This window comes from Jaculus jaculus, chromosome X, assembly GCF_020740685.1.
Source record: "Jaculus jaculus isolate mJacJac1 chromosome X, mJacJac1.mat.Y.cur, whole genome shotgun sequence".
NCBI classification, from domain to species: domain Eukaryota; kingdom Metazoa; phylum Chordata; class Mammalia; order Rodentia; family Dipodidae; genus Jaculus; species Jaculus jaculus.
This window is the reverse complement of record NC_059125.1, coordinates 42,765,221-42,780,794: the sequence shown is the minus strand read 5'-3', so window position 1 is coordinate 42,780,794 and position 15,574 is coordinate 42,765,221. Positions and strand designations below refer to the sequence as shown.

The window sequence follows — 15,574 nt, the reverse complement described above, 5'->3', positions numbered from 1 at the left end:
ATGTCATAATGGCACAAAAACATACATGTAGATCAATGGAACAGAATACAGGACCCAGATAAAACTCCAGGAAGCTACAGTCACCTGATCATTGAAAAAAGGGCCCAAAATACTCATTTGGAGAAAAGACAGCCTCTTCAACAAATGGTGCTGGGAAAATTGGATATGTATCTGTAGAAGGGTGAAAACAAATCCTTCTATCTCTCCATGCTCAAGAATTAAGTACAAATGGATCAAAGGCCTTAATATTAGAGCTGAAACTCTACAACTGCTAGAGGAAAAATTAGGGGAAACCCTTCAACATATCGGTGTAGGCAAAGACTTTCTGAATATAACCCCAGTTGCTCAGGAAGTAAAACCAATGATCAACTGCTGGGACCTCATGAGATTACAAAGCTTTTATACAGTAAAGGACACTGTGAATATAACAAAGAGGTAACCTAAAGAATGGGAGAAAAATCTTTGCCTCCTATTCATCTGACAGAGGATTAATATCCAGGATATAAAAAAAAAAAACTCAAAAAGCTAAATAATAAGAAATCAAACAACCCAATTAAAAAAACTGGGCTATGGAACTAAATAGAGAATTCTCAAAAGAAGAAATACAGATGGCATATAAATATCTAAAAAAAAGTTCTACATCCTTAGTAATCAAGGAAATGCAAATTAAAACTACTCCGAGATCCCATATCACTCCACTCAGAATGGCTACCATCATGAAAACAAATGATAATAAATGCTGGTGACAATGAGGAAAAAGCAGAACCCTTCTACACTGTTGGTGGGAATGCAATCTGGTGCATCCATTGTGGAAATCAATGTAGAGGTTCCTGAGACAGATTTAACGTATGACCCAACTAGACCACTCCCAGACATATATCCTAAGGACTCGTATCACTACCTTAGAGATACTTGCTCAACCATGTTTATTGCCACTCTATTCACGGCATCTAGGAAATGCAACCACTCTAGATGTCTCTCAACTGATGAGTGGATAATGAAGATGTGACAAATTTATATAATAGAGTTCCACTAAGCAGTAAAGAAAAATGAAACTATGAAATGCAGGAAAATGGATAGATCTGGAAAGGCTTATACTAAGTGAGGTAACCCAGGCCCAGAAAGCCAAATGTCACATGTTCTCTCTCATATCATCATACAAATGATTGGACTTCAATATGAGTTGAAATAAAATTCAATAGCAGAGGCCAGTAAGCTAGAAAGGGTTATAAAGAGAATAGAAAGGGAGGGAGGGGGACTTAAGAGGATGGTATTGTATATATGTAAGCAGAAGAACAGATTAATTGGGGGGTGAAAAGGCCTAAGTGAGGTCAGGGGAAGAGACTGAGTAAAGGAAAGGTGGGGGTGGGGGAGCGCTAATCAAAAAGTAAGATGATATAAATAAGGCATATGGAAACCTACTTTTTGGACAATGACATACTCAGAAGCCAAAGATTGTTACTAGAAAATTTTCAGTGCCAGGGATGGGATACCTGTCAGTGAGTTGTTGGCCAGGGAGGTACCTGATGCCCCCAAACATTACAGGCCACTGCCAAGGCTCTTGGTTTCCCACAAGGAATAGATGATAAGACCCTATTGCTTGAAGACTCCACATGCTTGGGTTGCAAGATCACTGAGAAATCCTGTTGGAACTGAGCTGAAAACCTCCTCCATGTAGAACAACTGACAGAAAGCTGGATAAAGCTATACTGCATGTAGTTCCATGGAAGATACAGAAATCACCAGTGGAGATAAACAACAGTGGATACTACAAGATAAATTTGGCCAGCCAGGCCAAATGAGCCAATGCGTGCAATAGTGGCATCTCTGTTATGGGGGAACCCAACTGCTCTCTCATTGGATTGAAGGCCCACTTCACGGGAGGGAATACATGCCTGATACTGAAAACCTAAGACAGGGGAAGTCATAAACTCTAGGGGTGTAACCTCTGCTAGTGTATGGCAAAATGTATATACTATGCTCATCAAAGTTCCCAGTGAACACTTCTCCTAATGTCCATACCCATGTATTACTGCTACTCTCACTTTTAGTTACAGAAGCTTCTCTTTTCAGATGGTGGTGACCTTGGGATGACTCAGAAAGCACCATGGTGCTGAGAAGAAGTGACAGAGGAATGCTCAGGACTGAAATATCTCTATCACACCTTCCAAGGCTCAGGGTCTATTGCAGAACAGGTGGCAGAAAGCATGTAAGAGCCAAAAGAAGGGTGGGACTGCTTAAAATACACTCTTCCAGACACAAAGTTGCCTGGATACCCATGACCTCGCAGTGCCTGACATTACCTACACAGGACCATCAAAATAGGAGGACAAGATGAGGACATCAAAATTAAAGAGACTGATTGAGAGGGGGAGGGCATATGATGAAGAGTGGAGTTGCAAAGGGAAAGTGGGGGGAGGGAATTACTATGGTTTATCGTGTATAATTATAGAAGCTGTCAGTAAAAAAGAAAATTAATCACAAAAATGTCATATTTGTAGAAAAGCCAAGGTATATGATGGTAAATACAAAGATAATCTACCTGGGTTTACTTGACATGCTCTATCTTATCCTCTTTGCATCTTTTTATTAGCCTGAGAGCAACTTAAAGCAACACTCTCTTGGGGTATCATAAATGACAGGCCCAGAGTAACGTTAAGTATCAAGACCAGGTTTGGGGCTGGAGAGATGGCTTAGTAGTTAAGGTGCTTGCCTGTGAAGCCTAAAGACCCTGGTTTGATTTCCCAGTATCCACATAAGCACAAGGTGGCACATTTGTCTGGATTTTGTTTACAGTGCCTAGAGGCGCTGGCATGCCCATTCATATTCATTCTCTCTCCCTCCCTCCCTCTCTGACTCTATGTCTCAAATAAATTTTAAAAAATAATATATTTTAAAATATTTTAAAAAAATCAACTGACCTGTTGATCATATCATCTAACTTTGCCAAATCAGTATGTGGAAATGCAGGTTCCTCATCTTCAGTCTGTGGTGGGGCATCACCTTGGCCTTGTTCATCAGGAGGAGTTGCCGGGGAATTTTCATTAGAAGAATCAGGCGATGAAGTCTTGATTAAAATTAAATATTACAGATTTAAGTTTCTATAACATATGTACCATTTCCACTAATTCAAACATAACAGGTATCAGTACAGATTTTTTAGAATACTTTTATTTGTAAGACACAAGAGAAAGACACACAGACAGACAGACGGAAACAGGGCATACCAGGGCATCCTGCCATGGCAAATGAACTCCAGATGCATCTGCCTTTGTATGGGTATTGGGAATTAAACCCAGGTCCTTAAGCTTTTCAGGCAAGTGCCTTAACAGCTGAGCCATCTCTCCAGCCAATGTTTTAGAAATTTTTGACAGAAGCACAGTTTTTATTTTCAAGTTTGTATTTCAGACAATCTCTATGTCACTGTGCTTTAAAATAGTTTCACTTAATTTTCAATAGCCTAGCATAATATTCTACTGCTGTTCAATGGATGAGAAAACAAATTCAAACTAATGTCATGTAACTCAAACACTAGTCACACTTTGAATTCAGATCTATTCTGAAAAGTTTGGGTTCTTATCTACTATTTCTACTATCTCTCCTCACGTTTTCCATTACATGAGCCTATTGTGATAAATTTTTATAGAAATATGAAACATCACATTTACTTTTTGTTTAGAAAAGAAAATGTAAACATGTTTTGTAATTTCCTTTTCAAATTATTAATCAAATAACTTAAGACTTCATTGTGGCTTCTGTAGGCCATTTTTTTTTTTTACTTGTGTGTATGGATGTGTATGAGACCTTGCAGGGCTCCATGCACTCAACTGTGCAGAGGGCATTTGCCTGAGGTAGCTAGCCGGAGCAGAGCCTTTGAAGTCATGGCGATCTTCCTACCTCTGCCTCCTGAGTGCTAGGATTAATGGCGTGCACCACTACATGTGGCAAAAGATGTCTTTAGCTACTGGGCCATCTCTTCCTGATTATGTTCTGTATTTATTTTTATGTGTGCATGATGTGCGTGACTGTAGGTATGCACATACCAAAGTGCATATGTGGAGGAGAGAAGAGAGAAGACAACACCGAGTGTCAGTCCTTACATTCTACCTTGTCTGAGGCAGGGTCTCTTGTTTATTGCTGACCACATCAAGAAGACTAGCCTGTAAACATCTGGGATTCTCCTGTCTCTCTTCCTATCTCATTGTAGAAGGGCTGGGATTGCAGATGCTCATTGCTGTGTCTGATGTGCGTCCTGGAGATTTGAACTCAGCTTGTCGTGTTTGTTCAGCAAGTGCTGTATCCACTGAGCTATCTCCCCAGTCTGCCTATTTTTTCTTTCTTCCTTTCTTTCTTTTTTTGAGGTAGGGTCTCATACTAGCTCAGGCTGACCTGGAATCCACTATATAGTCTCAGGGTGGCTTCAAACTCACAGTGATCCTCCTACCATGGCCTCTCAAGTGCTGGGATTAAAGGTGTGTGCTACCACACCCAGCTCAAATAATTTATTTTTAAGACCACTGTCACTTAGGTTACCAAATTCCAATCCAGTCATATCTGAGTTTTCATCTCATATTGCCTTTACCAAAGCTATTTCACTTATCATTGAATTTCATGTCACACTACAGACTAAAATTTTCTCCTACAGGTGTGCAAATGTGCACATTATACAAACACCCCAAAAGTTAAAAATCTAATTTTATTAGATGTTAATATGTCAATATCATGTCCATATCAAAAAAGTGAGCCCAAAGCTGGGCACTAATTAGTACTTTGGTTATTCTTTTGTGGTTCAACAGTACCAGATTTTAAAAAAAAAAAATTTTTTTTTTGAGGTAGGGTCTCATTCTAGCTCAGGTTGACCTGGAATTCACTATGAGTCTCAGGGTGGCCTCAAACTCATGGTGCGCCACCACAATCAGCCCAGATAAATAATTATAATCCTAACTTTAAAAAAGTTGAAGGCTGGAAAGATGGCTCAGAGATAAAAGCATTTATTGTGTAAGCATGAGGGCCTAAGAGACTGCTAGAGTTTGATCTACATAAATAGCTTGGCATGGCTACAAATGCCTACACCACCAGTCCTGTGGGAACAGAAACCCAAGAATCACTGGAGCTTGGAAAAAAAAAAGGCAAACTATGGGTTTAGAAAGAGAATCTGGTTCTGGCCAACGTGAGTGCATGTGGTGCCATATGAACATACATGTTCATATACCACCACCACCCACTCATACACATGCAAAAAGAAAAAAGGAAAAAAAAAAAGTAGACCTTAGCAAAGTGAGTAGAGCAACTTTACAGGGTGATTATAATATAGGTAAAACTCTAATATTCCTTTGTTTTTAACAACCAGTTATCCTCAAAATGGAAAAAAGACAACGTGCACAAATACATGACACAGATGTGTAATACTATCACAAATCCAAGAACTCTAAAAATCAAGCACGTTTAAAAATAAAAGTAATGTTAAAGGCTTCATTTTCGTGTAGCACCATGCAAAGCAACAAACATTGTATAAAAGATTAGGATTCCATGCATATTGCAGGTACAAAATAGAAAATACTAGGATTGTACACTACTACCTCCTGGTTTAAAAACAATATTGGGCTGGAGAGATGGCTTAGTGGTTAAGGCATTTGCCTGCAAAGACAAGGGACCTCAGTTCAATTCCCCATTAACCACATAAGCCAGATGCACAAGGTGGTACATGCGTCTGGAGTTCATTTGCAGTGGATGGAGGCCCTGGCATGCCCTCTCTCTTTCTCTCTCAAATAAATACATAAATAAAAATTTAAAAAAAAAACAATTATCTTTGACAACAAACTTTGGCTAAGCATTAAAAAACCTGAACACTGGCCATCAATTTATAACACAAGAAAGATTTAACTCTGCCCCATGACTTGTGACCACATATATTAATGTCTTAAAATAGAAACTGGAAAAGAAATTAATAAAGTTGAATATTTATTTGAGTGGGATCATTAAGCTTGCTCATTTCTTTAAAATGGTAGTGGAAGAAAAGGCAGTGAAGCCCTTTTCTTTCATAATGGTGATAGAATATCTAACCTGTAACAGGTTTACAGTAAGAATTTATCCCCAATTAACAATTACTCTACAATAACATTTTTGCTTTAAAACCTATCCATACAAATTCTACAAAACTTTATTACTATAAGCAACATGTTTGTGTCTACAATAACATTTTTGCTTTAAAACCTATCCATACAAATTCTACAAAACTTTATTACTATAAGCAACATGTTTGTGTCTCCAATGTACAAACTCAGCTAATTTACCTCTAAGCATACAAATTTTAATGCTTGACTTATTTAGTTCAATACTTTCAAATATAAAACTCTATATACCAGCACACATGAGGCTGAGGTAGGAAGACTGCTGTGAGTTCAAGGCCAGCCTGAACTACAGAGTGAGTTCCAGGTCAGCATGGGTGAGAGTGAGAACCTACCTCAAAACAAAACAAAAATTAAAAAAAAAAAAAAAAACACTTCAACATTGACAAAGCTTTATATGTAATAAAAGAAGGCTGAAATGAATAATGAAAATTTCTATTTTACAAAATGAAATGTAAAAGCATTGAAAATTTAAATCCAATAAAGTTTTCTTTGGGGAAGGAAGTTTATAGAAATTGGTAAACTCCTAAAAAGACTGTTTAGGAGACAGAACACAAACTAGCATTACTGGAGATGAACAAGGAGATACTGCCACTGGTCCTATGACACTAAAAATAAAAATAAAAATAATTATTACTATAAGGCCAAAGGAGATGATATCTCAGGGGTATAGCAATAAGAACTGAGTTCCATTCTCAGTTTTTGTTTGTATGTATGTATAAACATAATGATAAACTATGCATCACAATAATTTTGACAGTCTAGATGCAATGAAGAAATTCCTTAGAAATCTTAACAAAAGACGCACCTAAAAATCAGAAATTCCTCCCCCCCCCCAATTTTCCAAAGAAGGGCTTCACTCTAGCCCAAGCTGACCTGGACTTCACTATGTAATTTCATGCTGGCCTCGAACTCATGGTGATCCCCCTGCCTCCTAAGTGCTGTGTCACCACACCTAGCCAGATATTTCTCTTAATAAAACCTTTCCACAAATCAAATTGTAATTAATTTGGGGAGAGTGTACCTGGGACCAGGTACCTTACATACATTCTTCTAGAAAAAAAATATTCTATGAACTTTAGGGCTAGCAAAAAACAGAAGCCTCACAAAACTCTCATACCTGATTCTGTTGGAGGGGGGGCTGAGACTGTCCATCAGGAGCCTGGCCCTGGTTGTCATTCCCTCCAACTGGAGAGCCACGAGTCGTGGCTGTCATACTCGACACAGGGCAAATCTTTGCAATTTTGTCTGTTTATGTAGTTGTCTTGAGAAAAGAAATTATAGTCCACTTATAAAAGATGAAGTACCAGCATTTGTCAGTCTTAAAAAGCTCCAATTCAAGAATAAACCATCTTGCAGAGACCATTGCATAACCTACAGGTAGAAGAGAAAAAAGCATAATTGGTTTAGATATAAAAACATAAATTAACCTGCTCAAATTTAGTATCACCAGTGAATCAGTTCAAGAAAAAGTGACTAAATAAATGAGGGAAAAGTGAAAAGTTTTAAAGTTTTAAGTTTTATTATTATTTATTATCACATTCAACTTAATAATGGTACGGCAGCTTTTCTATCAAGAAAACATACAATACTAACTTTATCATATAATACTTCAGTTTTCTTCTGGAACTGACTACCCCCAAAATTATCAAGATAATTAATGCCACTTAAATTATGGAATGGCAAACAACCTGTCTTTAATTGGCTGATGTCTTAAGTACACTGCAAAAGCATGTATATTCAGGATATAAAACAAAAAATGAATTCTGAAAACATTTCAGGAAAGCTCTAGCATCTAACATTTATCACTGAAACTGGGCATTAAGTTTACAGCTGGCTTTGACGTTTAAGTTTTTAACACCTTGGGAAAAATTCAAGGGGTGAGCACATACAGTGGAAAGACCATGTGAAGATACAAAACAGAGTCAGGCTTCTGGAAACAAAAAGAAAAAACTACCAAAACCTTATCTTAGACTTCCAACTTTCAGAACTGTGAGAAATCAAACTTCTGTTAACCACCCATGCACACACCCAAACCAAAAGACCCACTGTGTCACCTACCCTTTTTTGTGGGATTTTTCTTTGAAGAAAGCAACTGTGTAACTACTACTCCAATACAACTGGTTGTATCAAGTGACCTTAGCTTTCCACTTTGGGCGAGGTTTTGGCCACAGGCACTCCTGGAACCCTAACAGAGCTACTGGCCCCAAATGCTTAGTTACAAGAATTCTGGGCTGGGGAGATGGCTCTGCCTTGTTGTAAGCCTACTGACCTGAGTTCAACTCCTTAGCACCCATGTAAAGCTGGACACAGAGTGGCACATGTGTCTACAATCCTAACATGCCTACAGTAATGGGAGGCATCAAAATGAAACCCTGCCTCAAAGGAAGGAAGAAAAGGACAAACATCCTGAGACTGACATCAAATCTCCCTTATGTATACCAGGGCACTACATGCTCATAAATATATACACAAACACACATACCCCCAAACAAATATAAACCCAAGAATTCTTTGTAACCTAACAAAGGTATACAGGAGAATACCAGTCAAATTTCAATTGTATATTCATTAGACTAGGGAGCTTCATCTTTATTTGCACAGTAAAATTACCAAAGGTGCTCTTAATAGCAGTGACGCTCAGGTTCCTTTCCATATGGGATAAACTCCATTTTTAGACATAGGGCTGAGAAACATATTTTGGGAAAAAAAACCCTGTTGTGATAAATTCTAATGTACCACCAAGACTAAGAAACCAAGTTTCTAAATATCTGGTTACTAAGCAAGGTGAGAATTGCACCAATTTTTCCCAGAATAGCCCATGTATCCTAAAATTGAGATATAATCAATTAACCCAGTCAAGATACTATTAACCCACAAACAATGTTATGAGAATTACACTAATAAAATGTGTTTAAACATTTTTATTTATTTATTTGAGAGAGACAGAAAGAGAATGGGGTGCCAGTGTCTCCAGACACTGCAAAAGAACTCCAGATGCACGCACCACCACCTTGTGCATCTGGCTTTATGTGGGTGCTGGGGAATTGAACCTGGGTCCTTTGGCTTTGCAGGCAAGTGCCCTAACTGCTAAGCCATTTCTCCAGCCCAATAAAAGGTGTTTCGTATATATCAAACACATGGTAATTGTTTTCAAATATACTTAAGATGGAAATGCTTGGGTGGGAAAAAAGCTTATCAGAAATATGGTACCACTGCCAGGAGTGGTGGTGCATGCTGTTGACCCCGATACTTGGGAGGCAGAGGCAGGAGGAGCATCATGAGTTTGAGGCCAACCCGAGACTACATAGTGTCCAGGTCAGCCTTGGCTAGAGTGAGACCCTACCACAAAAAATAAAAAAGAAGAAAGAAATATGGTACAACTACTGCTACCTCAAACATATTCCTTTCAATCCAAGTGGGAGAAACAGCTGAGAATGACTTGTTTTACCTGTCTGCAAGGAACAGTCTCATGGCTCAGACAGAAGATTGTTTTCTATGTCACTGGGCTAATTTAGGCACACCTAAGCAAGACTAGAACAAGCTTTCTTCCAAGTCAAAACAGCAGAGTCCTACACAAAACTAACTCAATTATTTAAATTGTTTAAAGATTGACACCATAACCAAATGCTCAAATTAATGAATCACAAATGTGAAGTTTTACTGCATGAAATTTTAGGCTTCTGCTTCATAAAAAGCAAAAGTAGTGAAAAAGTAGAAATTGTGTTTGGTTTTTCTGTAATGCAAAGTATAACCAAGAGAGCAACATTTGATTACCTTTAGGGCACACACCATTTTATTTCACATTCAAAGTTAGCATCCCCATGCGTTTCATGCAGGGAGAAGTATCACCTCTATCTAGATGAAGGACTATATATTCTCTTTAACAAACTAGCACTCTGTAAATGGAAAAGCATTTACTATAAACTTTGTAGAGGTGACCTTTCTCAGCAGCTTTCATCAAATCAGAGGGCCTTAGTATTAGAGAACTCCCCTACAAAGAACTGTCCTTCTTACGGTGACTATTCCTTCTCTGCTCTAACTTCCCCACATCCTTTTCCCCTCTCCCTCCTACTTTAATATCTCTGTGATTGGACACACACACACACACACACAGGATAATAGTATACTATGGTTTGGATGTGACCTCCAAAGACTTCTGTATTAAAGCTTGGTCCCTTAGCCCATGGCACTACTGGGAGCTGGTAGAACCATTAAGAGGTAGGGTATATATGAGGTCACTGGGGGTGGGGGACACATCCTTGAAGGGGCTTATTGGCACCCTAGCCCCTGTTCCTTCTCTTTCACCCCTGAACAGATCTTACTACATGCTGCTCCCTCAACATAGGCCCAAGAGCAAAGGAGCCAATCATGTACTGAAACTTCTAAAAATTTTTAGCCAAATTAACTGGGCGTGGTGGTGCACGCCTTTAATCCCAACACTTGGGAGGCAGAGGTAGGAGGGTCACCATGAGTTCGAGGCCACTCTGAAATTACAGAGTGAATTCGAAGTCAGCACAGACTAGAGTGAGACTTTATCTTTAAAAAAAAAAACAGCCAAAGTAAACCTTTTCAATTTATCTTGTGAATTTTTCATATATATACACACACTACACACACACACACACACACACACAGAGGGGGAGGGAGGGAGGGAGCAAGCGAGCGCATGTGTGTGTGCGCGCGCGCACAAGAGCCAGGCATGGTAGTGCATGCTTTTAATTCCAGCAGTTGTGAGGTTGAGGTATGAGTATTTTATGAGGCCAGCCTGAGACGACATAGTTAATTACAGGTCAGCCTGGGCTAGAGCAAGATCTTACCTCAGAAAAAAAGACATACACACACACACATATCATAGAAGAGTTATTTCCTTCCAAATGCCTGTTTAACTGACAACTATAATAGTATTTCCATTCTTAAAATACTTGACTCATCAGAGGTGGGAGACATACTTACCTCTGACCAAGCATTAGATCACACGAACTTAAAAAAAAATAATTATCTTGGATAAAGTAAGTGACTTTTCAATTAATAGGCTAGAATAGAGAGTAAAGAAAATGTAAATTATGTTGGGTGTAGTAGTACAGACTTATAATACCAGCACTCCAAAGGCTGAGGTAGAGAAATGGTCAGTTCCAGGCCAGCTTAAGCTATAAAAGCTTTAGGAAAAAATAGCCACCTAAATTTTAATGGAAAATAGACAGTAAGTAACAAACTTTCTTTTTAAAATATTTCTACAAGAAGTATATTTTAGGTAATAATTTTTTTTCAAATAACTACCATCTTAGACTACAAAAATGCTTATTTTTGCTGGGTGTGGTGGCACATGCCTTTAATCCTAGCACTCAGGAGGCAGAGGTATGAGGATTGTGATGAGATTGAGGCCACCCTGAGACTACATAGTGAATTCCAGGTCAGCCTGGGCTAGAGTGAGACCTTACCTCGAAAAACAAACAAACAAACAAGCTTATTTTTAAGACAATAGAACTGAGACCCTTTTGAACTTTGAATAGAGTTTCTACTGCAACGACAGTCAATACACTTTAAAAAACAAACTGCTTTTGCATTTTTGTGTGGAGGAATCCTATATATAGAAGTGATTTTTTTTTTCCTACACATGAGAAAGAATACTCATGGCATAACAGGCTTGGAGATGCTTCTCTAGATATAAGATTGTACAAACCCAAAAACTATATGAAGCAGAACACAAAATAAAAATAATCAGGAACTAGAAGTGTAGTTAGGTTCGGAGAGTGCTTGCTTAGCATGTACAATGCCCTGTACTGGAAAAAAGAAAATAAGTATTAAGAAACTAGCACAGGAAAAGAGGCTATCAAAGTTATAACAGATCAAGAATTTGAACCCAGATATTCTCAAAGCCAACTTTTAAGTGGTTGTAGTCAATTCAAAAACTTCAAATTAAAAATGACTTCTGGAGCTGGAGAGATAGCTTAGTAGTTAAGACACTTGCCTGCAAAGGCAAAGGAGCCAGATTCGCTTCCCCAGTACCCACAGCAAGCCAGAGGTACAAGATGGCCCATGCATATGGAGTTCATTTGCAGTGGCCGGAGGCCCTGGCAAGGCCATTCTTTCTCTTAAATAAGTGAATGAATAAAATATTTTTCTTAAATAAGTAAAACTGGGGGCTGAAGAGACGGTTTAGAGGTTAAGGGGCCTATCTGAAAAGCCTAAGGACCCAGGTTCAATTCCCCAGTATCCATGTAAGCCAGATGCACAAGGAGGCACAAGCATCCAGAGTTAGTTTGCAGTGGCTAGAGGCCCTGGTGCACCCATTCTCTCTCTCATTCAAATACAAGAGGTGAAAATTATTTGTAACATTTTTATTGCTAGAGACAATGGTATGAGGATGTCAGAGCCTCATGCTTCTGCAAATGAATGAGCTACTTTATGCATCTCGCTTTATATGGATACTGAGCAATTGAACCCAGGCCGGCAGGCTTTGCAAGAAAGCACTTTAACAACTCAGCCATCTACCAAGCCTGAAATTTTGTGTTTTTCCCCCCCAACTAAGCCTCTGAAGTTGGGTGTGGTGGTACATGCCTCTAATCCCAGCTCTTCAGAGGCTTAGGAGGATCACCATGAAGTCAAGGCCATCACAAGACTATATATGTATTCCAGGTCACTCGGCAGAGTATCTCAAAACAACAACAACAACAAAAATTAGTCTCTGGAAACTGTCCAAAGGGCATGGAGCAAATGGAGTTTCTTTTAATCAAGAAAATCTACCATACCTCAGGAAGAACAGTGTCTGGCATTATTTGGATTAAGAGGTTGGTAGTTCCACGAAAGCAATAAATTGAACCTCTCAACTAGAAGCTGACCAAAGAGAACCAGGCAAAGAAAGAGAGCTAAGAGAAACCATGCTGGGTCAAAGTGGCATCAAAGATTATCCCTGAAAAACACAAGAATTTATTTGGATCAGGGATCAGATTGTAGGGAAATTTATACCCCAAGGCAATGTGTAAAAACAACAGAGCACTCAGTGGGTAATTTGTAGAAGCTAACAAGGGAGTGAGAGAGGAGCAGGCAAAGAAACTTGCTGGATCACTCACTAAGACAGACCACAGAAAACCTTGCTAAAATCACTTATCACAAGGTGACTGTATACATGACATGTTACACCTTCTGAAGAACACCATAACAGGTTACTTGAGTAATGGCAGGATTGACTTTATTAAAATTGTTCAGCTAGCCATTAAATATGTAAACAACTAAGCCTCAGGTATGTGTATGAAGAATAAGTATCAACTTTAAGACATCATAAGAAGGGTACAGTTTTAGACCAAAAATTGGAGCTCATGCAAAGGAATAAGAATGTGTGGAACATCTACTACAGGAAAAAAGTTGGCTTTCAGAGTGTCCAGATACCAGGCTTAACAAAGGCTTCAAAACAACTACTTCTGTGTATGTTCAAAGAATAAGAGGAAAGCATGCTTATACTTAAGGGAAATATTACAATTACTAAACAGACTATCAGTAAGAAGTCAAAAGAGAGAGATGTTAACAATAAAACAAGAACCAAGAGCTGGAGAGATAGTTTAGAGATTAAGCCACTTGCCTGAGAAGCCTAAAGGACCCAAGTTCAATTCCCCATTACCCACATAAGCCAAATGTACATGGTGGCATCTGCATCTGGAGTTTGTTTGCAGTGGCTAGAGGCCCTGGGATGCCCATTATCTACACCTGCCTCTTTCTCTCTCTCAAATAAATAAAAACAAAATACGTTAAAAAAAAAGAGCCAAGGGCTAGAGGGATGGCTTAGTGGTTAAGGCATTTGCCTGCAAAGCCAAAGGACCCAGGTTCAATTCCCCAGGACCCACGTTAGCCAGATATACCAGGGGTTGCAAGCGTCTGGAGTTTGTTTGCAGTGGCTGGAAGCCCTGGTTTGCCCATTCTCTCTCTGTGTGTCAAACAAATAAGTAAACAAAAATAAAATACTTTTTAAAAGAACAAAATGAAAATTCTGTAGTCTAAAAATATAACAAGGGCTAGGGAGACGGCTCAGCAGCTAAAGGCACTTACTTGCAGCAAAGGCTGTCACCTGGGCTCGATTCACTAGTACCCACCCATGTAGAGTCAGATGCACAAGGTGGTACTTGTATCTGGTGTGCCCATTCTCTCTCTCAAATAAATAACTTTTCTTTAAAATGTTTTTTGTTTATTTTTATTTATTTATTTAAGAGCGACAGAGAGAGAGAGAAAGAGAATGGGCATGCCAGGGCCTCCAGACACTGAATGAACTCCAGATGCGTGCGCCTCCTTGTGCATCTGGCTAACGTGGGTCCTGGGGTATCGAGCCTCAAACCGGGGTCCTTAGGCTTCTCAGGCAAGCACTTAACCGCTAAGCCATCTCTCCAGCCCATAAGTAACTTCTTAAAAAGAAAATTATCACAACAGAAATAAAAATCCACCCAAGTGCTTCAAAAGCAGAAATGTCAGGGGGCAGAATCGTCAACTTGTAGGTTAAGCATTCTGAAAAACAGCAAAGAAAAAAAAAGTGAACATCAGAGAAATGTGTGGCATGATTAAGCATATAGACATAAAGTTACAGTCTCAAAAAGAAAAGGATTGGTGCAGAAATTATTCTTCCTGCTTCGCCTGGCCCCATGTTCTATTAAAACAACTATGCAGCTCTACCTAATATTTATATATTTAAACCCCGTCTCTTTAATTTTTTAAGAGAGAAACAGAGTGAAAATGGGCATGCCAGGGCCTCCTGCCACTACAAATAAACTCAAGACACACATGACATTTCACACATCTAGCTTTATGTACTGGTGAATTGAATCAGAGCTGGTGGGCTTTATAAGGATGAGTCTTTGGCCTCTGGGCTATCTCTCCAGTCCATTGGATTTATTTAATTTGTGTGTGTGCACACCCTGCAGGCATGTGTGGGTGTGACAAGGTCACTTGCCACTGCAAACAGAATGCCACACATTCGCACCATTTCTCTGCATTAGGCTTTATGTGGGTGGCTGAGGAATTGAACCTGGACAGGCAGGCTTTTCAAGCATACACCTTTAACTGTTTAACTGATGAGCCATTTTCCCAGCTCCTTCCTATTTTATTTTATTTTATTAAGTTGAGAGAGGGGCAGATAGAGAATGGGTGCACCAGGGCCTCTACCCACCTCAAACAAAACTCCAGGTGCATGTGCCACCTTGTGCATCTGGCTTTTATGTGGATACTGAGGAATTGAAGTCAGGTCCTTAGGCTTTGCAGGCAAGTGCCTTAACAGCTGAGACATCTCTCTAGCCTCCCTTCCATTCTTTTTTTTTTCGAGGTAGGGTCTCACTCTAGCCCAGGCTGACCTGAAATTCACTATGGAGTCTCAGGGTGGCCTCGAACTCACGGCAATCCTCCTACCTCTGCCTCCCCAGTGCTGGGATTAAAGGCGTGCGCCACCACGCCCGGCTTCTCCCTTC

The 15,574-nt window shown here is 39.4% G+C and overlaps 1 protein-coding gene across 4 annotated transcripts in view; it reads right to left on the bottom strand.

The window, feature by feature from the left end:
* Nucleotides 1-15,574, bottom strand: part of Usp9x (ubiquitin specific peptidase 9 X-linked) — a 162,091-nt gene that overhangs the window by 121,181 nt on the left and 25,336 nt on the right. For all 4 annotated transcript variants that reach the window (XM_045140215.1, XM_045140214.1, XM_045140217.1 and 1 more), the window contains 2 exons: nt 7,249-7,502; nt 2,922-3,067 (listed from right to left, as the gene is read on the bottom strand). In XM_045140215.1, the coding sequence (XP_044996150.1) occupies nt 2,922-3,067; nt 7,249-7,344 (242 nt within the window). In that variant the 5' untranslated portion in view covers nt 7,345-7,502. The remainder of the gene's footprint in view (nt 1-2,921; nt 3,068-7,248; nt 7,503-15,574) is intronic.